General features: G+C 35.4%; 1 protein-coding gene across 18 annotated transcripts in view; it reads left to right on the top strand.

Annotated features, from left to right (window-relative positions):
- The window catches only part of Ttn (titin), a 274,910-nt gene that overhangs the window by 156,632 nt on the left and 93,747 nt on the right, over window positions 1-24,531 (top strand). For all 18 annotated transcript variants that reach the window (XM_087196546.1, XM_087196551.1, XM_087196550.1 and 15 more), the window contains 32 exons: window positions 984-1,052; window positions 3,266-3,346; window positions 4,215-4,289; window positions 4,845-4,925; window positions 5,363-5,425; window positions 5,686-5,775; window positions 7,197-7,247; window positions 7,783-8,184; window positions 8,321-8,599; window positions 8,963-9,238; window positions 9,370-9,509; window positions 9,813-9,939; window positions 10,080-10,343; window positions 10,635-10,901; window positions 11,025-11,288; window positions 11,377-11,516; window positions 11,652-11,778; window positions 11,906-12,172; window positions 12,282-12,548; window positions 13,591-13,857; window positions 13,949-14,088; window positions 14,474-14,600; window positions 15,353-15,495; window positions 18,928-19,051; window positions 19,687-19,953; window positions 21,548-21,645; window positions 22,412-22,580; window positions 22,671-22,937; window positions 23,044-23,310; window positions 23,455-23,733; window positions 23,815-24,223; window positions 24,324-24,448. In XM_087196546.1, coding sequence (XP_087052672.1) covers window positions 984-1,052; window positions 3,266-3,346; window positions 4,215-4,289; window positions 4,845-4,925; window positions 5,363-5,425; window positions 5,686-5,775; window positions 7,197-7,247; window positions 7,783-8,184; window positions 8,321-8,599; window positions 8,963-9,238; window positions 9,370-9,509; window positions 9,813-9,939; window positions 10,080-10,343; window positions 10,635-10,901; window positions 11,025-11,288; window positions 11,377-11,516; window positions 11,652-11,778; window positions 11,906-12,172; window positions 12,282-12,548; window positions 13,591-13,857; window positions 13,949-14,088; window positions 14,474-14,600; window positions 15,353-15,495; window positions 18,928-19,051; window positions 19,687-19,953; window positions 21,548-21,645; window positions 22,412-22,580; window positions 22,671-22,937; window positions 23,044-23,310; window positions 23,455-23,733; window positions 23,815-24,223; window positions 24,324-24,448 — 6,012 coding nt within the window. The remainder of the gene's footprint in view (window positions 1-983; window positions 1,053-3,265; window positions 3,347-4,214; window positions 4,290-4,844; window positions 4,926-5,362; window positions 5,426-5,685; window positions 5,776-7,196; window positions 7,248-7,782; window positions 8,185-8,320; window positions 8,600-8,962; window positions 9,239-9,369; window positions 9,510-9,812; window positions 9,940-10,079; window positions 10,344-10,634; window positions 10,902-11,024; window positions 11,289-11,376; window positions 11,517-11,651; window positions 11,779-11,905; window positions 12,173-12,281; window positions 12,549-13,590; window positions 13,858-13,948; window positions 14,089-14,473; window positions 14,601-15,352; window positions 15,496-18,927; window positions 19,052-19,686; window positions 19,954-21,547; window positions 21,646-22,411; window positions 22,581-22,670; window positions 22,938-23,043; window positions 23,311-23,454; window positions 23,734-23,814; window positions 24,224-24,323; window positions 24,449-24,531) is intronic.

Here is a 24,531-nt window from a genome sequence, read left to right as displayed (position 1 = left end):
ACATGTTTATGGTGTCCAGTAGCTGACAAGTGCTCATGTACCATGAAAGGAAAGCGTATGACAACCTGTCGTTGTTCTACACTATCTTTTTGTTTTCTTTTCCTTTCAAAATTTTTTTTTAATAGAAACCTAGTTGTGTTCTTTGGTGGTTCTTAAGGTAGCTGGAAAGGGTGGTTATGAATACATTTGATATCCGGCATCTCTTCTTATTATTAAACTTTATATATTTTTTTTCTCTTTTAATTTTTCCTTGAATTTATACAATTACTGGGGATGGGGACATAGCTGAATGATAGAGTGTTTGTCTCTATAATGATACAGCAAGGTCCTGGGTTCAATACCCAGCACTGCAAGAAAAAAATCTGTTGGACTGATGCAGTTATTACCTAATTTTTAAAATATTGAAATCTATAAAAATATAAAATAAACTGAAAAAGGACACTGTTCCTTTTAATAAAAAAGCCTTCTTATTTTCAATGTTAGAAGATTTCTGAATCGAAAATAATCTAGATATAACCTTAGATTAGCACTTTTCTCATACGTACATATCTACAAAACCAGAATCTTTAGAGTAAGTCATTGCTTCTAGTGATTCTTGCCCCTCTGCAGCCCTACTGGGTTTTAGGTCAGATGCAAAAAAGGTAGCATTTCTTAAAATATCACCTACTTCTTGAGTGATACTCTATGAGCACTCACACTGAACACATCTCCTGAAAGGTAAAGTTTTACTCAGAGAAGAATGTCTTCTTCCTATGAAGAATAAAAATCATCTTCTCAAGCAGTCTTCATTAACTTTGGAGTAGTACCGCAGTATGTTTTCATGGTGTCAACATTTCTTGTTTGTCCTCTGGGGGTTGCTCTTGGCTGTTATCAATGCTTTCTGCTAATAAGCAAAGCTTGGTTTTGGTTCTTGGAGTAAAAACTTAATCATTTGCTTCAAATTAAATATGCAAATAATGAAAGTAAGATCATATTCTTTAAAGCTGTTACAAAGAAGAAAGTTCCGGAAAAGCCCGAAGTTCCAGAAAAAGTGGAGCTTACACCAGTGAAAGGTATTTTGCAGGCTGGATAATGTTTTCATATGTATTATCTCTTCATTGCTCTTTCTGTCTTGATAAAATCTCTTTCTCTCCTCTTTTCTCTCTCTCTCTCTCTCTCTCTCTCTCTCTCTCTCTCTCTCTCTCTCTCTTTCTCTCCTTTTAAAGATCAGAGTAGTAGTCTTACTCATTTCTTGTATTTTTGTGGCTTTTATGGTCCTGGCTCATGAGTGTTGCTTCCATTGTCTCCCATCAATTTCATACATTATGTGGATGTTATTTGCTTTATCTCCATATTCCATCTTGCATTTTTCTAAACTTAAAAATAGTAAATTTTACAGTTTAGCTGAAATTGATACCAGGAGACATCTGAGGTTAAAATGCTGAGTAGGAGTAAGCTCTGGAGTTTTACCAAGCATCAGCATTTTAATTAGCATTATAAGCACTAATAACCCTATCTTCGTTTTATACTATTAAATGATACACAGGGACTTTCTCATGACTTCTCTGTCATTTTCTTCTCACTTGGTCCAAGACATTTTTTCAGGGGTACAAATCTCATATTTTAGGAAAGTTTCATTATCACTGCATGTCATTTGTCAAGTTATTTTTCTTTAGTCTTTTCCCTATATAAAGTTAGACCCTAAAGAAAAATAAATCATAAAATTCTGGAAAATAACTATTAAAAATAAACTTGTATTTTTTTCTAGTCAGGTTAGTGGGTAGCAGTACTCTGTTTACATAATAAACATTTCCAAACCCAGAAATTAACTCTGTTCTTGATCACTCTGAAACCGTCAAAAAAAAAAATCACCCATATGAATACATATTTCCTAACTCACAAAATGGAGATTAAAAATAATTTTATCATAGATATTAACTAGTAAACATTAAACTGGAACATAATGACATATAATGACTTTGAAAATGGTAGCTACAATGATGTGTTCTGCACCCGGGTTTCAAACATCAATAAGATCTTTAAAATAAAAATAATAATATGGAAAAACAACTGCACAGATATATTTTCACTATGTCCACTATAAAGGTAAAGGAAATGTGTATTTTGCTATCTCAAATTCCACATTACGAATCTTGGTAACTCACAAACAATAATGAAGGTCAGCACAATTTGTTCTGGATAAAAAATTTAATGTTAAACTATTAAATTTTTACTTAAAACATTTGACATTACAAAACATGTTTATTTTAAATGAAATATATACTTACCTTTTGTATGTTTCAATTCTTGAAATAAGATTTAAGCAATGTTATCTACATCACATAAAAATCTATTTAATGAATTTCTAATGCCTTCTTTTAGCACCAAATGGGAAATTTTGTAGGAATATTGAGGTTTCATATGAGTGAATAAGTATGTTACGTGCACAAATAAATGATGTTTTAAGTTAGACTTTAACTGACATTAGTAGAGAGGTAAAATGGTTCAGTCATCTCTAAGAGTTTTGTTTTTGTTTTCCTATATAAGGTCTTTGGGACTATAATAGCAATAACAGGCTGCTGTAAAAGACAACATCATCCACCAAATTGGCATTCGTTGTAGATGCAAGGGGAAATTAATTGACAATTCCTGGGGATAATTATAGTTTAAATTCAAGAAGATTTCTAATTCATGAAAAACAAGGTTCTAATATTAACTTAGAAATTCTGTAGTTCAATCATTTTAAATTAGTACTCTTTCAAAATGGAGACCTTCTCAAAGTATACATCTGCTCAGAAAGTGAAATATGGCCTTTTCCCAACATCAAGGTCACCAACCCGATTCCTTCTTCACTAACCAGTGGAGAAGACTGAGCAATGGCACTTACTGTGCCACTATCATTTAAGGCATTTAATGATCAGGGAGATACTGATATAGATTTGGGCGATATACAGTTGCAGATTGGAACAGAGGTTGTCAAGAGCCTTTGTAATTTGATGAAAGATTCATATAGTCAGAAGAGAATCTTCTGTATTCATTAGGATGAGTACATTTATCTGCAGTTAATGTAGCTGAATTTCATCACAGGGTTGTACAGATGTTTGTAGAGGAATTAGAGGAATTAACTTGATGTGTATTAATTGCTTTCGAATTCTTTAAATTTGTATGCAACAAAAATTGTTTTTGACACATTACAGTTAAGCGGTTTGAGGAAAAACTTTTTTTCTTGTTGAAATTCCATTTTTATGTGAATTCCATTCAAAATTTGAACTCATATTCTTTTAAGTGCCTGGAGCTGAAAAGAAAGTTCGCAAATTACTTCCTGAACCTAAACCTCAGCCAAAGGAAGAAGTTGTTCTGAAAAGCGGTATCGTATTTTCTACTGTGATGTCAGCTTTAAGTATCTAAAACAAATCAACTTGAAAGCTTACAAAATAATTCTGTCCCTTGATTTTCTTTGAGTTAGATTCCCTATTTACCAAAATTTCTAGTTCATTGAAAATTAAGGATGCTATCATTTCCCAATCTTTTCAAAAGGAAGACAGAAATTTTGTGAGCATTCACAGTATTTTAATATTTATAATGCTAATAAGCATAACTAAATTCATAATATCCTGAACTAACAATGACGATGAGTGTCATTTTTCATAACCAAGTCACAGTAAAATGCACTAAATCTGTTAAATACACAAAATTATCTAAACCTAAATTTAGTATTTAAATGTTAAAGTATGACACAGAATCACCATGACTAATAAATAACCTTTGTTAAAGACTGAATAATTTCCTACTAATTATTTAAGAATTAGAAGCAAAACCAAAAATTAATTAAAAGTAAGATTCAAGTGAATCAAGTTTTAACATTGCCTTCATATGAAATTACAGATTTCTAGGTCCCATTTCTTTCAATATCTCTGCTTAAGTAAATTTCTACTACTATTTACATGCTCCTCAATAAACTTTAACACTGAATTATTATTAGAAGTGGTTGGCATTCAAATTATTCATTTGATCCATTTCCGTTGTATAGTTGTCTCTGAATAGAATCTCTGGGTACTATATGAATTAATATAACAAATTCTGGTTTTTCTTTCATGTGTGTAAATGGCTATTTCCCAGGTACTAGCTTGCATGCTTTTCATTTTCCTTGCTTTGTACATTATTTGCATTTGTCAAGCTTATTCAGCATCTTCATTTGTCTTGGTTTACATATATAAACCTTTTTGTCTTTAAAGTTCTAAGAAAGAAACCTGAAGAAGAAGAACCTAAAGTAGAACCTAAAAAAGTAGAAAAAATTAAAAAACCAGAAGGTAGGAATCTTGGTGGCAATTTGTGAAATTATCTCTTAATACAATAGATATTTAACAAAAGGTTTATCTTGTAAACATAAATGGAGTTAAACATAAACATCACATCATATTTCATTTGTATGTAGTGTGTTTGCCATTGTCTGCTTTCTGTTTAAATATTTTTATAGTAATTCTCCAATTCATTCATGTATTCCCTATACTATGCCATTATTTTTCCTTTGCCATTCAACTTCTTCTAGTGGTTGGTTGTAGAATAATATCATGGGAAGGCACTGGCTAATGTTTCACAAAATTTAGGGGCTTTTAAAATGAATTGATTTTTTGGTATTATTAGCCTATTCTTAAAGAGTGTAATTATTAAAAACTATTATACAGGCGATTTAGAAAGGGAAAGCTAAGGGGGGAAGCAAGTAGATGAAATAAAAATGAATTGAGGCAGAGTTGAGAAGAGAAAATAGAAATCAATTAATAAAATTATTTGATCTGATATTTCAGGTAAGTTGGCTTCTAAGTATTCAAATTTTAACACTAGAAAATAATCTCATTCTCTTAAAGTACCGGCACCACCTCCAAAAGAGGTTGAAGCACCTCCAGCTGTTACTACAAGGGAAAGGAAGATTCCTGAACCAACAAAAGGTACAAACTTGCCGAAACTTGCTTAGTTGCCTCTAAAAATGGGAGTCCATAACATTTAAACTATCACTATGCTGGCATCAAGCTTCGAACCTTAAACCGGTGACCTTAATCTGGTCATCACTTATATCTTAATTTTTTTTGCCATTTCTCTCTTCCCTGGGAATGAGCACTCATTTGTTAAATAAATTACTAGAAAAAAAATGTACTAACAGGCAATGAGTGAATAACAACATTAAAACCAGTAAGTTATCCTACTGTAGTTTTTGAATATTTGGTTTAAAAATGAAAAATAAGCTTTGAACAAATAATTGCCAACTACATGTGTATAAATTCCCATATCTTCTAGGATATGTTAAGCTTGCTTGATTTTAATTTTGACTTTGTGAAAAAATTCAAAAATACTGTAATAACCTGCTCATTACTGTGAATTATTTTAGTGCCTGAAATTAAGCCAGCGATACCTCTCCCTGGACCTGAACCAAAACCAAAACCTGAACCGGGTAAGCAAAATTACCCTCAATGACAGGGGTGTATTCCTTCATGCTTCATACAACTAATGTGTACTTAATTTTTAAAAACTAAGTGCAAGTCAGTATATCAAATGATTTCTCATGTTTCAGAATCCTTAATATATTATTGTAAAAACTAGTTATTTGCAGATTTCAAGGTTAGATCAGAAAGGGCAGTTAGGCCACCAAATAGGGTTTTAGGAAGTCACCAATGGCTGTTCTGTGGTAACACAATGGGCATCTCTCTACAGAAGTGAAAACAATAAAGCCACCTCCTGTGGAGCCAGCACCAACCCCCATCGCTGCCCCAGTGACTGTGCCAGTGGTCGGAAAGAAAGCAGGTATTTATTTATCCTGCTGCTTTGTTCACACTTGGTTCACATTCCAGCCACCTTTACATTAAAACATAGGCATCATTTTAGCTGTGGGGGTTTATGATAAAGTCTTACCTTTTCTCCATCTGATATACTTCATTTGTCTAATCTCTCAGTGTATTTTGAGTAGATTGTACATTCTTGAAATTCATCATTTCTTTCATATGCTTTTAAGTAGTGAATATGTTTAGTGCTGTTGAAACCTAAGGAGACAGAAAGATACTCTAAGGTATGCATTCAGGAGTCCCATGAAACTTCAGATTTCCTTTGTGCTCCACAGGAATCATTGCTCATTTATTTAAAAGGCTACATACTGGGATAAGGGATAAGTTCTGTAAATGGATAATGCTGAGGGTTGCACACCATTGTGAGTGTACTTAAGACAACTAAATTGTATGCTAAAATAACTAAAATGGTAAATTTTATTAGGTATATTTTACCACAACAACAAAAAAAGACTACAGAGTTCAGCATTTAAATCTGTCTAAAGATTCAAATCAACAGTAGTATTTAATTGTTCTAATTTAATTTTATAGCATCTCAAGTATAAATTTAAGTACTTTTTAGTTGTATATTTAGTAGTTTGTCAGCTAGGTGATAATTTCAAAATCAAAGCTGATTTGATGCATAATTATTAATCATTGACAAATACATATCTTATTTGGCCCTTAGCATGTTACTTAATCTGTTTAAATTTTCATTCAAAATTACCTCAAAATTTTGGGCTTTTATTGTGTTTAATGACATGAAAAATATACTATGTTCTTTTGGCTACAGTTTAATTTTTAATATTTATTATATATTTTGTCACTGATTTACCATTATTTCTTTTAAACTTTTATAATTTTAATGTGGTACCTTTATTATTTCAGAAAAACATAATGTACCACCCTTGGGCTAATTTCCTTGGTCTTCCCTGGATTTGTTTGTTCAATGAACTTTAACACAAAAAGAAAGGCTTTTAGTAACTTTTGGCCGATTTCTCTTTTTTTTCTACACCTGTTCTTACTGACAAAAATTTATTCCCTTGGATCACATAGCCAAAACATATAAAAACTTGTAAAATATTTTGTATAGATAGGTAAGAACAAACCTCTTCCTCACAGGCCAACAGTAAACCTTCCAGAAGTGGAAAGAGAATAATGATACTTGCTGGAAGAATTTTTAAATCCCAAATATGTTGACAATTTAGCATAGTAACATCAACCTCAGCATATGCCTTCTTCAGTATATCAAAATATTCACCATAGAAGTCATACAAATGAAACCAACTTCTCTTTATGCATCGATATTTATAGTAAAGAGCATGACTCATCCCACACGGTTTATTATTAAGCACGAAATAAGTCTGAAAATTGTTTAAATGCCGAGTCTTCTTTTTATTTCAGAAGCCAAAGCACCCAAGGAGGAAGCTGCCAAGCCAAAAGGTCCCATCAAAGGTGAGATGCATTTCCTCATATATGTATGGAGACCTTTCATTCTGAATTCCCAAACTTTACATTCCAAGGGAAAATATTTTTTAAATTTATGACAATCTTTATTATTTTTCATTAATTCTACTGAATTCAGTATATATTTCAAGCTATCCACCTCTAATGAATCATGAATATAACAAACATACTTTAACATAGTGAACCCTATAAGTTCTTAGCTTCATTTTTCATATCTGTGATCCTTATAGATGACAAATAAAATAATTAGACATTAACCTGGGTATATTATTGTAGAATCAAAACTTAAGGAAACAAAATACATTTCTTATTCATGGATTCCTTAAGTGATCTCATTTTCCTGCCTGAAATAAGGCAGTATAAAATCAATTGACCTTTCAATTGCCTGTTCTTCAGTTTTCAGTTCTTGTCTTCTAATTGCTTTATGGCTAGTTTCACCCAGCCAAAAGCCATAAAGCCCAATATGCACTTCCTGATTCCTATGGTGATGCCTAATCAACTTTTTCATTTTACTTTGAATCAGGTGTAGCCAAAAAGACTCCTTCACCAATAGAAGCTGAAAGGAAAAAGTTAAGACCAGGAAGTGGTGGGGAGAAACCTCCTGATGAAGCCCCGTTCACCTATCAGCTAAAGGCTGTGCCACTAAAGTTCGTAAAAGAAATGAAAGACATTGTCTTGACAGAAGCAGAGTCTGTTGGCTCTTCTGCAATCTTTGAATGCTTAGTCTCCCCCTCCACTGCCATTACAACCTGGATGAAAGATGGTAGCAATATCCGTGAGAGTCCAAAGCACAGGTTCATCGCAGATGGTAAAGACAGAAAGCTGCATATCATTGATGTTCAACTCTCTGATGCTGGTGAATACACCTGTGTTTTACGTTTGGGAAATAAAGAAAAGACCTCCACAGCTAAGCTTATCGTAGAAGGTAATCTCCAGTCTTCTGAGCATCTTCTATATTAAGCTTTAAAAAATAAACAATTTTAGACAAAATGTCTTATTTCCAAGTTTTATTTCATTGAAAATTTCTAAGGTGTTGAAATATGTACTGAAATTCTCCACAGAACTTCCTGTGCGTTTTGTGAAAACACTGGAGGAGGAAGTGACAGTGGTCAAAGGACAGCCATTGTACTTGAGCTGCGAGTTAAACAAAGAGCGTGATGTAGTCTGGAGGAAGGATGGGAAGATTTTGGTGGAGAAACCTGGCCACATTGTGCCAGGGATCATTGGCTTGATGCGGGCTCTGACCATCAACGATGCAGATGACACCGATGCTGGAACATACACAGTTACTGTGGAAAATGCCAACAACCTGGAGTGTTCATCTTGTGTAAAAGTAGTAGGTTAGTACTTGGGAGGCTGAGGTGGGAGGATCACTTGAGCATTTAAGTTTGAAACCAGCCTGGGCAACATAGTGAGGCCCTGTCTGAAAAACAAACAAGAAAACAATGAGAGTAGGTTCATGCTTTGCTAGGAAATTTTGTTCTGCTATTATTACACTAAGAAAGTGGAAGAAAGAACTGTGTCCCAGTCTCTGAATCTCAAAAGCCTTGTACCTTAGCTAAGAGGAAGAATGTCAGTGAATCATAGCAGATTAATGATATCCAGTTTTGTGAATTGTTTTCTTTGCCTGAATTTACTAAGAAGCTTATTTTATATTACTCAGATCATAATCATTTTTTCTTTGGGACCTCATTTTCATACAGAAATCATTAGAGATTGGCTGGTGAAACCTATACGAGATCAGCACGTGAAACCCAAGGGGACGGCTGTTTTCAGCTGTGACATAGCAAAAGATACTCCAAATATTAAGTGGTTCAAAGGATATGATGAAATCCCCATGGAACCAACCGATAAGACTGAGATTCTGAAAGAGGGAAATCATCTATACCTCAAAATTAAGAATGCTATGCCAGAAGACATTGATGAATATGCAGTGGAAATTGAAGGGAAAAGATACCCCGCAAAGCTGACACTTGGAGGTATAAAAATCTTACCTGTTATTTTGAAAGATAAGTTTTATGTATGCATAAGGCAAAATAACATACTAAAAAAAACACGGAATCAAATCATTGCTAGCTTGTTCATGTTATTTCATCCCTGACCAATACAGACCGTGAAGTTGAGCTACTTAAACCAATAGAGGATGTCACCATTTATGAGAAAGAAAGTGCAAGCTTTGATGCAGAAATCTCAGAGACAGATATTCCTGGACAATGGAAGCTGAAGGGAGAACTTCTGAGGCCCTCACCTGTGAGTAATTTCCCATTTTAAATTTATTATCATATAAAATAACTGCATTCTACATTCAAGTTTGATGTTCAGATTTGGTAACTTTAAAAGTTACTCTGGGCTTTTAAAGTCTCAGAGAAACGAAAGGATTTGATGTACTTGTGGACAACTGTAACAAATTTTGTAAAATTTTATGGGAGGAGATATTTTTCTTACATTTATTAGTAGTCATGTTAAGCTATGTAGAAAATCTGTATCTGAAACATTTCTCCACTGGAGGAATTTATCTCACACAAATGCTAACTAAAGTTATTGTTTTTTCAGACTTGTGAGATCAAACAAGAAGGAGGAAAACGCTTCTTAACTTTACACAAAGTCAAATTAGACCAAGCTGGTGAAGTTCTCTACCAGGCACTTAATGCAATTACCACTGCCATTCTGACAGTCAAAGGTAAGGAGTTTTTAGAACCCGTAGAGTGTGCTCAGCTTCTTTACCCACCCTGAAAAGCCTTCAATCTTTGTGAAATGAAATGGAATGAAAAGCCTTCATTCACACTCTGAAAAGCCTCCTTCTTTATGTTTGATTTCTAGAAATCGAACTTGACTTTGCTGTGCCCTTGAAGGATGTCACTGTTCCAGAAAGACGACAGGCTCGATTTGAATGCGTCCTCACCCGAGAGGCAAACGTTATATGGTCTAAAGGACCTGATATAATCAAGGCGTCTGACAAATTTGATATCATTGCCGATGGAAAGAAACATATTCTTGTTATCAATGATTCTCAATTTGATGATGAAGGCGTCTATACTGCAGAGGTGGAGGGCAAGAAGACCTCAGCACAATTATTTGTGACAGGTAAAAGCAGACAGGGTCTGACTGTGACATCCCATGTGTGGACACACACATCTATCACTTTAAAGAGAAGACATCAAGTTCAAAGTCAGTCACCACCACTACATTACTTTTACAATGTCACCAGAAACTCACACATACCCCCCAAACCTAAACTTTTTAAATGGAGAATAGCTCCATTTGCAAAGAATAAATGTCATGTGAAACAAGTCCCTTTTACCCAGGCATATTAGAGTAGAATCTTCCTGCCAGTAAATTATGTTTCTGAACATATTACCCATGCTTGCATTGCAGGTATAAGATTGAAATTCATATCACCTCTTGAAGATCAAACAGTGAAAGAAGGCGAAACGGCAACTTTTGTTTGTGAACTTTCTCATGAAAAGATGCATGTGGTCTGGTTCAAAAATGATAACAAACTGCACACAACCAGAACAGTCCTCATGTCTTCCGAAGGCAAGACTCATAAACTGGAAATGAGAGAGGTGACCTTGGATGATATATCTCAGATAAGAGCGCAAGTCAAGAACCTGAGCTCCACGGCACATCTAAAGGTCTTAGGTACATGTGACTAACTATAACTAGACAACCAGTTTCTGCAGTGGTGGGAGCAGGTGGTAATTATTTTAGACCTGTTATTCTTCAGTTTTCACATCCTGATTCTATGTCAAAAATCTTTGGCAGAGGCCGATCCTTACTTCACTGTGAAACTACATGACAAGACTGGAGTTGAGAAGGATGACATCATCCTGAAGTGTGAAGTAAGCAAAGATGTGCCAGTGAAATGGTTCAAAGATGGCGAAGAGCTTGTCCCTTCACCCAAACACTCCATCAAGACAGATGGCCTGCGCCGCATCTTAAAGATCAAGAAGGCAGAGCTTAAAGATAAAGGCGAATATGTGTGTGACTGTGGCACAGACACAACCAAAGCTAACGTTACTGTGGAGGGTGAGTTGCCCCCAAATCTGAAATGTGCTGATTCTGAAGCCGCAATTTATTTGTTCAGTTTCACTAACAGAACTTTGTATACCTCCAGCTCGCCTAATCAAAGTGGAAAAGCCTCTCTATGGAGTGGAAGTGTTTGTTGGTGAAACAGCCCGCTTTGAAATTGAACTTTCGGAGCCAGATGTTCACGGCCAGTGGAAGTTAAAAGGAGAGCCTTTGACTGCTTCCCCTGTAAGTCAACAGCAGCTGATCAGAGTGAAGGGAGGTTGGTTGGTGGGAAAAAAGTGAAAATGCTTGATGATTTGCAGTACTAAGCATTTATGCACATAATGTTCTTTCTTTTCTTCTAACCTTTGCGCTACATAGGACTGTGAAATCATTGAAGATGGGAAGAAGCATGTTCTGGTCCTTTATAACTGTCAGCTAGATATGACTGGAGAGGTTTCCTTCCAGGCAGCCAATGCTAAATCCGCAGCCAATCTCAAAGTGAAAGGTATGTTCCACCTGTCAGATGCCTTTCAGCATTTTCCTTGCAAAACTTTCTTATATGACCCTGAATTGACCAGGGATCATGCATGGAAGCATATTCTGACATGATCCACATGGTCCTCTTCTTTCAGAACTGCCTCTCATTTTCATCACACCTCTCAGTGATGTCAAAGTCTTTGAGAAGGATGAGGCTAAATTTGAGTGTGAAGTATCCAGAGAGCCCAAAACATTCCGCTGGCTGAAAGGAACTCAGGAAATCACAAGTGATGACAAATTCGAGCTTATAAAGGATGGCACTAGGCATTCAATGGTGATCAAGTCAGCTGCTTTTGAAGATGAAGCAAAATACATGTTTGAAGCTGAAGATAAACGCACAAGTGGCAAACTGATCATTGAAGGTAAGTATTTTTATCAGATGGGCCACCCTAAAATGATATTTTTTGGCCTTTATTTTTACGTTTCCTTGTTAAAGTACTAGAATTAATGAGGTATCTTTTTTCTTGTTAGGAATCCGGCTCAAATTCCTCACACCTCTCAAAGATGTGACAGCCAAAGAGAGGGAAAATGCTGTGTTTACTGTGGAGCTCTCCCATGACAACATCCCAGTGAGCTGGTTCAAGAATGACCAGCGCCTCCATACCAGCAAGCGAGTCTCCATGGATGATGCTGGGAAAATGCACTCAATCACATTCAAAGATCTGTCTATTGATGACACCTCCCAGATTAGAGTAGAAGCCATGGGAATAAGTTCAGAAGCTAAACTCACTGTGCTTGGTAGGTGCTTTATAAAATTTAATTTACTGCACAAAATGCAACAGAAATTTGTGGAGTATCTCATATGAAATAGTCTTCTAAGTATTATGTTGCACAAAAGCAGTCTTGGTTCTTAAGAAACTATCAGATATGGGGCCAGGGATTTAGCTCAGTGGTTCTGCTGCCTCCCCTGCAAGCTCAAGGACCCAAGTTCAATCCCTGGTACCAAAAAAAAAAAAAAAGAAAGAAAGAAAGAAAGAAACTATCAGATATGTTATCAGGCTTATTTCTAAAATACTTTTACATAAAAATAGAAGGACTTTAATGAAGATTCTGTTGCAGGCTCACAAAAGTCAGTTAAAATCAGAATTAAAACTCAATTAATTATTGAACCTTGCTATATTTAAAATAACAGTATATATTTACTTTCTGTTTCCTCACTCTTTCAAAATTATTTCAGAGAAATGCTTTTCAGGTTTCTAAAAGAAGATAATATAATTCACTTTAAGAAGCTCCATGTGGGCCGGGAATTTAGCTCAGTGGTTCCGGCGCCTGCCTCTCAAGTGCAAGGACCCGAGTTCGATCCCTGGTACCAAAAAAAAAAAAAAAAAGCTCCATTGTTTTTCTTGGCACTTAAATGTCAAGAATATTAGGTCTGAAGTCTAAAATATAGATGTAGTACTAAAGAAAAACTATTAATAGACTAAGAAAAACAAATAATGTGAACCTATAAGGTAAACTAGACATAATAGAGTTGCTAAGAAATAGAAATTTAGCCAAGTGATGAAGGAACACTATTGAAGGGAAATTGCAGTGTCTTTTAAACTACTGTTAATAAAATGCTTCAAAATATAAGATAGATGGATTGATCTCAGTTAACCCAATGTACTGATTCCCTTTTTTGTAATAGAGAACTCTTGATCATAAACATGTTAAATGACTGAAGATTTGGCATAATTTTTAAATATATCCAGAACTCTGTGAACTGGCTCTTAAGCTTTCTAAGACACAATCTTTTTCCTTGGTGGGTAATGGACTTTTTTCATTTATGCTTTCTTTGTAGAGGGAGATCCATACTTTACTGGAAAGCTTCAAGATTACACAGGTGTCGAGAAGGATGAAGTGGTTCTTCAGTGTGAAATTAGCAAAGCAGATGCACCAGTGAAATGGTTTAAGGATGGGAAGGAAATAAAGCCATCTAAAAATGCTGTTATTAAAGCAGATGGCAAGAAGCGCATGCTAATCCTAAAGAAGGCCCTGAAATCAGATATTGGGCAGTATACCTGTGACTGTGGGACAGATCAGACGTCCGGAAAGCTTGATATTGAAGGTAAAGACATTTCCATGTGTTTCACTCTTGAAGCTGTTGGGGTTATTTCTCCCAGAGGCTAATGGCACCTGCTGACCTTTCACTTTTCCAGATCGGGAAATTAAACTGGTGCGACCCCTGCACAGCGTGGAGGTGATGGAGACTGAGACTGCTCGCTTTGAAACCGAAATCTCTGAAGATGATATCCATGCCAACTGGAAACTCAAGGGAGAGGCACTACTCCAGACACCTGTAAGGCTATTTCTGAACTTGTCAACATCAAGAGTTGCTGTGTGAAATAGAAAAGAGCAGACGAAAAGTCAAAGTGCATGCAGAGCATCTAATATATGGCATCCGGTTCTGTATCAGACCTCAGGCCAAGGGGAGATACTAGGATCTCTTCACCTTTGCATTATTTCTGATCCAGCACAGTATAAGTTGCATGCATTCTGTGGTGATGCTAGTTGGCTCAGAATTACACAGCCAAAAGAAATTTTGCTTTCTTGTATGCTGTATACCACTCAGATATAAAAATCTCATAATTTGTAGTATCTTCCTTAAATTAAGATAGTCTGTGCTTAGGAAAAAAATCTCAAAGGAAATTATTTACTATGAAATTTTTCCTTTTTTGGTACAGGACTGTGAAATTAAGGAAGAAGGCAAGATACACTTCCTTATTTTGCACAACTGCCGCCTGGATCAGACTGGTGGGGTGGATTTCCAAGCTGCCAACGTTAAATCTAGTGCCCACCTCAGAGTTAAACGTGAGTGTAACATATTTTTGCTAAAAATCAAACATACACTATTGTGGAAAGTGAATGCAAGTAAAGTAAAATTACACAACATTACTAAAGTACAAAAATTGGCTTTTGTATATTTACTTCTTTGACATCCTAATATAAAGTGATTCCCAATCTGCAGTTTTGAAAATTTCATTGCCATTGCCACTTGAACAAAAGAAAATGTATCAAGTTATATTTTCTTGTAGTCCTTTCATTCCAAGTAGATGAACATACAGTAAGAATCTAATTGAGAACCCTTAGAGGCCACATCCTCCCACAACTGGAGCCCACAGTAGGGGAAAAAACTTTGCTGCATGGGCATTTCAGATTCAAGAAAGGAGGTGGGGAGCATTAGGCTAACATTTTTGGAAGGTGCAAAGTGGCTGACGGATGTAGACAGGCTCTCTGACTGAGGGCCCCTTGTTCCACCCAATCAGAGCCTCAGTTATTTTGGAAGTCACATACCTTATGTAGCAAGGGGAACTTGATGCCCAGAAGAGGGACAGATGCAGCACTCATTTCTTGCTGACCTTGTACATCCCAAAGAAGGGACCCCAGCCACCAGGGTTCCCCTTCTCAGCACCACAGGGCCACATTCACATGGGAGTTCAAAGTGGCCAGCTTCTGGGGCGCTTTCCTTCTTGAAGAAAGCAACCATGGACATTAAGAACTAAGTCTATTCTTTCGGAATTACAAAATGAGTAAAGTGAAGCCTTTTCTTTCCTCCCACCAAGCACGAGTAATTGGTCTTCTGAGACCTCTGAAGGATGTCACAGTGACTGCGGGGGAAACAGCCACCTTTGACTGTGAGCTCTCTTATGAGGATATCCCGGTGGAATGGTATCTCAAGGGCAAGAAGCTGGAGCCCAGCGACACGGTAAAAACCAAGTGCATGGTTGTCTTGTCTTCCTTCCCTTTGCTCTCAGATTCTTCTGCCTTCACTTGCACTTTCCTTTTCTTTGCTCTTTCTGATGTCTTCTCCTCCATCTTTCCTCATCTCCCTCCCTGTTCTAGCCTGATTTCTGCTGAAACATTAAGGCAGATTTGTCAGACAGTGGGGGGCTAACCTGATGACATTTTTACTGAAATAGAAATAAAAATTTAAAGTATGATTAAGTTTTAGTTTGCGGAAGAAAAGACAAGCATTCATTAGCTATCCGAGCTAGCTTGTTCAAGCAGAAGACAGAAAGGGTCAAAAAGGCTGTCTAACTGGGTGCACAACAGTGCACATTGAGTTTGAAGGCTAATTATCTTCATGTTATCTAGTCTTCTGCATATAAGGGGATTAAGTGGAGAAGGCTGGAATTCCATTTCAGGCAGTTGATCAAGTAGTCGAGATAACTTCTGAGTAGATCTGCTCTTTGAGCACTTCTCTGGGCTATTTTTAACCCTCAAGTGGTTTGGGCTGTGCATATTCTGGAATGCAAGTAGACTATTTAAAGGGCAACTGGTGGTACTGACAAGAAAAAAGGGTGCTGTTATTACACACATGCATGTATGAATATGCTTTAAGAAGTTTCGGGACATAACCAGCTCTTTTTAAGGCCAAAATTGTATCCATAAACAAAAACTGAGGCACTTATTTGTATAGGCCCCAAATATATACTGCCAAAATTAACCTATGTATTTTGCACTTTCCCCCTAGAACAACCATTATGCATTTCCAAACAATCCATATAATTAACCGTTAATTTTGAGTTGTTGAAATATAGAGAAAACAGCATGGGTTGGAAAGAAAACACAAGATAGTATGTTTTTCTATGACATTTTCCTCCAATATTCCAGAAATAATATTGAGTGTGTATCAAGGCCTCATCATAATCAAACTTTGAAGTCTTAAAGAAATACAATTAAAAGGGGATTCAGTTTAAGAACCACAAAATTGAAATATTGGAAGACAGTGCCTTTGAACAAATGTTCAAAGACAAACACAACTAGTATTCTACCAAAGTGACCAAAGAGCAATTCAGTAAGTCATCTGGTAGCTAAATTCCGCCTGTCATTCAGATAATAATGAGCAGTTGGCCTCCTTTCTTACCAACTAGGAAAAGAAGTAGCACATTCCATTCATAGCTTGAGAATCTGTTTGCATATCAGAAAACTCCCCTTATAGCAAACTCTTCTAAATATTGAACTGAGTGATGAAAGCACCTCTACTTCCAGACTATTGTTTTTAAATATACAGTTTTCCTATTAAGTGTGGTTTAATTAATTTTATATCTAAAGGCAGAGAGTTGTTGATTTTTTATGGTCCTTCCTAGATCTGTAAATATATGACACTACTTAAGGATAAATCACATTGTTGTGTTCCTAGGTAGCTTTTGGTCAAATCCCGAGCTTTTTATTAAACTAAAAGACCAGTCTCAAAAAGAAATGAGATCAGTCTCAGTTATAATATAAAAACTGTACTATTCTTATTGCCATTAAATTTTTTTTCTAGGATTAGAAAGGATCAGTTTACTAATATTCTAGAGGGCTCCTTTGTGTCTCCCTAGACATAAGAATTTTAATCCTTTATTCTAGCTGCCTAAAATACCTCATCTTTTTATGAACTTGCTCTTACATTACTTAAGTGGCTCCTTTCAAAAGAATTTTGATATAAATATAAAGCAATAAACTCATTTTATTACATTTTATAGGTTTTGTTTAGATTAAGTCTATTAGAACAACATACTCTTCTTAATTTAATTCAGGTCTTTAATCTTCACTTTTTGCAAAATTTTTAGCTTCGAAAACTTAAACAACCAACCATACAAAAGCAGGTTATAGAACAAGCAAAAATAGGTTATTGAAATAGGAAGTGGAAAGAAAATATTTTTAAAATGAGCAGTGTTTTTCCTTTTGAAAATCAATTCAAGAAAGGATTGCTAGTTCCAAATGCCCTTTGATAATTTTGTATTTAAACAATACTTTGATCAGTCTCAATGTATACGGTGTTACCCTAGCATGCTTCCATTGTGAGTAAATATTTTTTAAAGTAACCTTTAATATTACCCTTACATAATCTTTGGCATCCATTTTATTGGTTTATTTTTATAAGATATCTGCTTTCCTTTTTTTTTCTTTTGACATAATCATAACACTGACTACATTATATAGCAGCTATTGAGAACCACTATGTTCTCAATTACATTCTGACAGAGAGTATTGTAAAGTAGCCTCAGAGGGATTCAGATGATAAAGCAATATGTTAATAAATAAGAGGCATCTGTGTATGAGTTAGAAACTGAGACGCTTTTTTAAATAACCATAAGTTGCAAGTCTAAAATTTATATCCAAAATTTATATTGAAGCATTATTAAAAACAACAATTTTTCCCATTCAAGGACCAAATTCTTAAGCAGTAGCTGTGTCCCTAGGACATAGCTTAATTACCCTCTCCTATCTTTTTATTGTTCTTTTTAATTATTCTCAATTATTAAAATAACCATATCCTGCTCTTAATTAAGGAAAACGTCTTCCAGTAAAACTTTATTCCTTGTTCCTTTATATCAGCATAATAAATAATTTCACTGGCAAAAATCTATAAATAATTTTTAACTCTAGATGAACTCTTAGGCAGTGCAAAACCAGTCTCAATGACAGCAAATGGTTTTTTAGGAATTTCAGATCATATAACTAGATTCATCCAATCCTCTTATCTTTACTTCTTGATGACTCTTATCTATAACACCATTGATATTTGATTGCTAAATATTAATGCACAAGCATGGGAAAAGGGAAGATGAGCCAACATCTTCATTTGCAATTTTAAACAAAATTAAGAAATTATATAAATTATTTTAATCATATTTATTGAATTGTAAAATAAATTTAATTGCTAAAAGAAACAGAATTCTAGCTCTTTGTTGCATGGTAAACACCTTGCAAATAAAATATAAGATTTATTTTCAGAAAAAATAAAATCTAGTTTCAGCTTATCATATCTAATTATTTTCTCTTCTTTTTTAAAAGCTTTTCTAGTCTTTCTTTATATATATAAACCCACTGACAGAATGGAGGCACACACTCATATATGAATACATACATTTTTAAAAGATCACAAATAAAAACAGCAATTGGCCTAGGCAAGTTTAACATAAAAGTCACCTAGTAAATTATATAAAGGTAACTTTGAAAATCTAACATATTCTTAAAGGATTAGAAACTATTGGTTAAAGTGATTTTTAAATACTTATATGCTGTATATCTTATAATAAAACAACTGGGTAGCACTTTTTTAAAACTGTTTATCTGAATGAATTAAATGAGCCTAAATACTGAATTGATGTCTCATGTATTCTCAAACTTTGCTTTTCTAAAAAACTAGGTGGTCACACGTTCAGAAGGAAGAGTCCATACACTTACTTTGAGGGATGTAAAGTTAGAAGATGCTGGGGAAGTCCAACTAACAGCAAAGGATTTCAAAACTCAAGCCAATCTCTTTGTGAAAGGTAAATACAAGACTTATTTTTAAATGCATATATGTAGAGGCTCGTAAATAATGCCAACTCTCTATTATCTTTATACCATAAGTACCATAGATCATTAAAGTCAACCAAATATCCAGAAGTCTAATTTTACCTTTTGGTCTGATAAAATACTTCACAGACCATTATAAAAAAAAGAGTCAAAATTGACTAACATAGGTTTTAGTTCCTTGTTCTGTTTCTCTTATTTTTCAATGCATGTTTTAGTAGTTCAGAAATCAGCAAGGGGAAGAATTATTATCAAATTAGCTACCCATCACTTTATTAACCGAGAGTTGGCTATTATTTCCTAGATGTTTCATAATTTTCAAAGTGATTTTCCTCTATATCAACAAATAATGATAAAACATCATTATTAGAGGAAAATGTATGTGTGGAATCACTTCTTTAAAATGAGCAATCTTGGGGCCAGGGATGTAGTTCAGTGGCTCTGCACCTGCCTGGCAAGCACAAGGTCTTGTGTTCAATTCCTGGTCCCAGAAAAAAAAAGTCAGCAATTTCAGAACAGAAAAGCCCTGGAGATGCCACAGCAAAGTTGAGAAGGTACTGAAACTCTTGGAGAAAGGAAGTAGAAAGGCTAATGAGTATGATTCTTTCAGAACCCCCAGTTGAATTCACTAAGCCCCTTGAGGACCAGACGGTCGAAGAGGAAGCCACTGCAGTACTGGAGTGTGAAGTATCCAGAGAAAATGCTAAGGTGAAATGGTTCAAAAATGGGACAGAAATCCTCAAAAACAAGAAATACGAAATTGTCGCTGATGGCAGGGTCAGAAAACTTATTATACACAACTGTACCCCAGAGGATATCAAAACATATACTTGTGATGCTAAGGATTTTAAGACTTCCTGTAACCTGAATGTCGTGCGTAAGTATTCTTACATAGGACTTTTCATGTGCAACTCTTAGTAACCACACACACACACACACACACACACACAAAAACCACCCTTTTGCATGCTCTTCTTGGCCTAACCACAGTTCTTGGCAACTTACTGTATTGATACTGACCTGACCCTTTAAATATTTTTTTAAATCTTCCTGCTACATCTAATCTGATAAAGACACCAACCACTTTTTGCTATGCCTCTTTTCTCTAAGTGGTGAGTAGATGTTGCTTTTTGCTTCTGTGGGGTAAGCCTATTATATGAATATTCTATTGTTGAGGTCACACTGAATAAAGAATAAAAGTAGAGAGCCTTGATTTTTAAAACGAAAGTGAAAGTGAATTCCATATGGAAAAAAAAAAAGTTTTTAGCCCTGGGGAACAACTAGAAAATGAACATAAAATTTCACTTTGAATAGAAGCATACTAAGGACTACTGTAATGTGAGAAAGTCATTCACATAAATCAATCTCTGAGAATAAGAATGAATGAGAAGATGGAGCACGGTCTGGATTCTTGAGTTGAACTCTTTGAATGAAGAACTCCAATGATTTTTAGCAGTACTTCTCCCCTGATAAAAAAAATAGCATCTTTTTTTAAAACGCCACATGCTAGTTCATTTGTTTCATCCATTCTTTTGTTCAGTGACTCCATTTTTCAGTGCATATTGTTGTGCAGTATTTGTTTAGTTTAGTTATTTCCCATCTGTCAACAACTGCAACCTTGTAGCTTTGATTGTGCTTCATCTTGTACTGTGTCATTCTTTCCATTTTGTGGTTTCTCTGCTTTAGCTTAAGTCAGAGTATCTTCTTGAGTCTCCTTCTTCCCTTTGTCCTCTTCTTCCACTCCAAGAAGGCCAAGCTACAAGGATATATCTTCAACCTATCAGCCAGCATTCATTATTGATCAAGAAGGGTCATTTTGGAAGGGACTTACAAGGAGCTCTGAAAGAAGGAAGGACAAACAGGCAGCCCACTATACCTATATAGCAGGCTGAGTGAATTCTGGAGAGACATGAAACAAGAGATGTAAAAAACTGAATCACCCCTCCATATATAACTCATACTAATAGCTGTTATGCCTGAATTGAATGCGACATCTTTGAAGCTGAGTTTAAAAAAAAATATCTGGATGTTTGTGATTTCCACTACACTCATGCCTCTTAGCCATGCACAAAGCTGAAATAGTGCTTCAAGGCTATATTAGCATTCAGTTGTACTAATTTCTCAAAGACTATGCTGGCTGCCTTACCTAAGATAATGTTTCTTTTCTACTGCTGTCTACTTTGACAAACAGTACCTTTTAATTCTGGAAGTATCAATAAAGATTTTTTCTTTCAGTTATCATTCAAAAGAACTGAGATGGACATATAATATGCCAAGAATGTTATGTAAACTACAGAGATTATGTAGAAAGCAAAGCATCATTTCGGACTGGTAGCTCCAAGTGGTTTCAAAGTCACTTGGAGCTGTTGGAAAGTCCACAAAAGATTCACTTTTTCTTAATGTATGTTGTAGTAGTGTCACAATAAATTTCTGAAAACCTCATTTTGAATTCTGATGACATTCTCTTATAGCTCCTCATGTGGAATTCCTAAGACCACTCACTGATCTTCAAGTTAAAGAAAAAGAAATGGCTCGCTTTGAGTGTGAAATTTCTCGAGAAAATGCTAAGGTCTGTGATTGTATACCTGCTATCATGTATTGTCAGATGACTTTGTGTTTCCTTTTTTTCTAGCCAAAATGGGGGAAAATGGAAGGAAGGAAGGAAGGAAGGGAGGGAGGAAGTAGATAATCCTTTCTCTGATCACCACTTTACATTTAGATTAAAGATTAATATGAAATATGTACTTAATTTTTTTAGTGTTATTCATTTACTATTACTTGAAAAACATGAGACTCACAATCTAGAGATTTAAATATTAGATTGAATATATTGAAATGCTGGTTTTTTTACATCAAAAACAATCAGTTGTCTCAAGCCAACACTTAGGGTTGCCAGTAATTACTATGGACGAGTTTGCTTTAACTTTGAACCTCAGTTTACACATCAAAGGAGTTAGTTTGCATGATATCTAAGGCTCTCTGTGTCTCTAGACTTTTTTTTTTTTTTTTGGTACCAGGGATCAAACTCTGGACCTTGAAATTGTGAGGCAGGCACCAGAACTACTGAGCTAAATCCCCAGCCCCAGTGGCTCTAAACTTTCATCATCTCATTTCTAGAATTACCGATAATAGTATCACAGCAATTTACTTAACAGTAACTGGTAACTTTGTTGTTTCCTGAATTTACTTATATTTGTGTTTGCCACGTTGTTCCTTGTTTATATAGAGTTATTGGTTGTTTTCAGAAAAACTCAGAATCATAGTTCCTCTCTTAAGTAAACTCATGAAGGAATAACATGAAAACCAATAAAGAAATCCATTTGTCTTAAATATAGGTTCAGTGGTTCAAAGATGGTGCTGAAATTAAAAAGGGCAAAAAGTATGACATCATATCAAAGGGAGCAGTACGCATTCTTGTCATCAACAAATGTCTACTGAATGATGAAGCAGAATATTCCTGTGAAGTAAGGACAGCAAGAACTTCTGGCATGTTGACAGTCCTAGGTAAGCATGAGTCCTTCTTTGCTGAAATATAAATGTTAGGAAAAATGATAATTACCAGTTTAACTCAATTTTTTTTTGTTCTCCTTGTAGAAGAAGAAGCTGTCTTTACAAAAAATCTTGCCAATGTTGAAGTTAGTGAAACAGACACTATCAAACTGGTTTGTGAAGTGTCTAAACCTGGAGCAGAAGTGATTTGGTACAAAGGTGATGAAGAAATCATCGAAACAGGAAGATTTGAAATACTTGCCGATGGGAGGAAGAGAATCCTGACCATTCAAAATGCTCACCTTGAGGATGCTGGCAACTACAACTGCCGACTCCCAAGTTCCCAAACTGATGGCAAAGTTAAAGTGCATGGTAGGGAAATTACAGTGAATAACATTTTATTTTTTACAATTCATACTTGTTATATTTAAGGTTTAAATGCATAGGTTTTCAGTATCATGCAACTTTTTCTTTCCAGAACTTGCTGCTGAATTTATCTCAAAACCTCAAAACCTGGAAATCCTGGAAGGAGAAAAGGCTGAATTTGTCTGCACTATATCAAAGGAAAGCTTCGAAGTTCAATGGAAGAGAGATGATAAGACACTTGAAGCTGGAGATAAATATGATGTGATTGCTGATGGCAAAAAGAGGGTCCTCGTTGTGAAAGATGCCACATTGCAAGACATGGGGACTTATGTGGTCATGGTGGGAGCCGCCAGAGCAGCAGCTCACTTGACAGTAATTGGTAAGTTTGTTCTTGCCTCTTGATTTTTGGTGTTTTAAAATAAATTTTATTTTATTTTATCTTCTTGCCTTTTGGGTTTATTTATGCTTATATGCGTTACTTTGATCGTTCTTCATACTATAAAGTTCCTTTGGTTGTTTTCAGAAAAACTCAGGATCATAGTTCCTCTTAAAGACACCCGTGTGAAGGAACAACAAGAAGTTGTCTTCAACTGTGAAGTCAATACTGAAGGTGCCAAAGCCAAATGGTTCAGAAATGAAGAAGCCATATTTGATAGTGCAAAGTACATTATTCTCCAAAAAGACCTGGTCTACACCCTCAGAATTAGAGATACACGATTAGATGACCAAGCCAAATATAATGTGTCTCTGACCAATCATAGAGGTGAAAATGTTAAAAGTGCAGCCGACCTAATTGTAGAAGGTAAGTAATTTATATGGTATTAGAAATTTTTCCCATTAGTTTCTATGAAAACAAGGTCAACATTGCTCTTCTTTACAACAGAGGAAGATCTTAGGATTATCGAGCCTCTTAAAGATGTTGAAACAATGGAGAAGAAATCTGTCACATTCTGGTGCAAGGTGAATCGTCTCAACGTCACACTGAAATGGACCAAAAATGGGGAAGAAGTACCTTTTGACAACCGTATATCATACCGAATTGATAAGTATAAGCACTCTCTAATCATTAAAGATTGTGGCTTCCCAGATGAAGGTGAATATGTGGTCACTGCTGGACAAGATAAATCTGTGGCTGAACTTCTTATAATAGAAGCCCCAACAGAATTTGTGGAACACTTGGAAGACCAGACAGTCACCGAGTTTGATGATGCTGTCTTCTCCTGCCAGCTCTCCAGAGAAAAAGCAAATGTAAAATGGTACAGAAATGGGAGAGAAATCAAAGAAGGCAAAAAGTATGCAAAAACTTTCTTATTCTCTATTTCTGTAGCTATATATACACTATGAGTTTAATGGTCCTTATGTTGGCTAACCAATAATCCAATCTCTTTTTAGATACAAATTTGAAAAAGATGGAAGTATACATAGACTCATTATAAAAGATTGCAGGCTGGATGACGAGTGTGAATATGCTTGTGGAGTAGAAGACAGGAAGTCGCGAGCTAGACTTTTTGTGGAAGGTATAGATTAAGTAAAAGTATAACCCCAATGTTGGCAACCAATTTTTTAAAACTGTTAATCAAAATCCAAACCTATTTGTGTT

The sequence above is a fragment of the Heterocephalus glaber genome, unplaced genomic scaffold (genome assembly GCF_053883595.1).
Source record: "Heterocephalus glaber isolate CG9 unplaced genomic scaffold, H.glaber_assembly_v1.0 deba00000347, whole genome shotgun sequence".
NCBI lineage: Eukaryota > Metazoa > Chordata > Mammalia > Rodentia > Bathyergidae > Heterocephalus > Heterocephalus glaber.
This window is presented reverse-complemented; position numbering and strand designations above follow the sequence as displayed.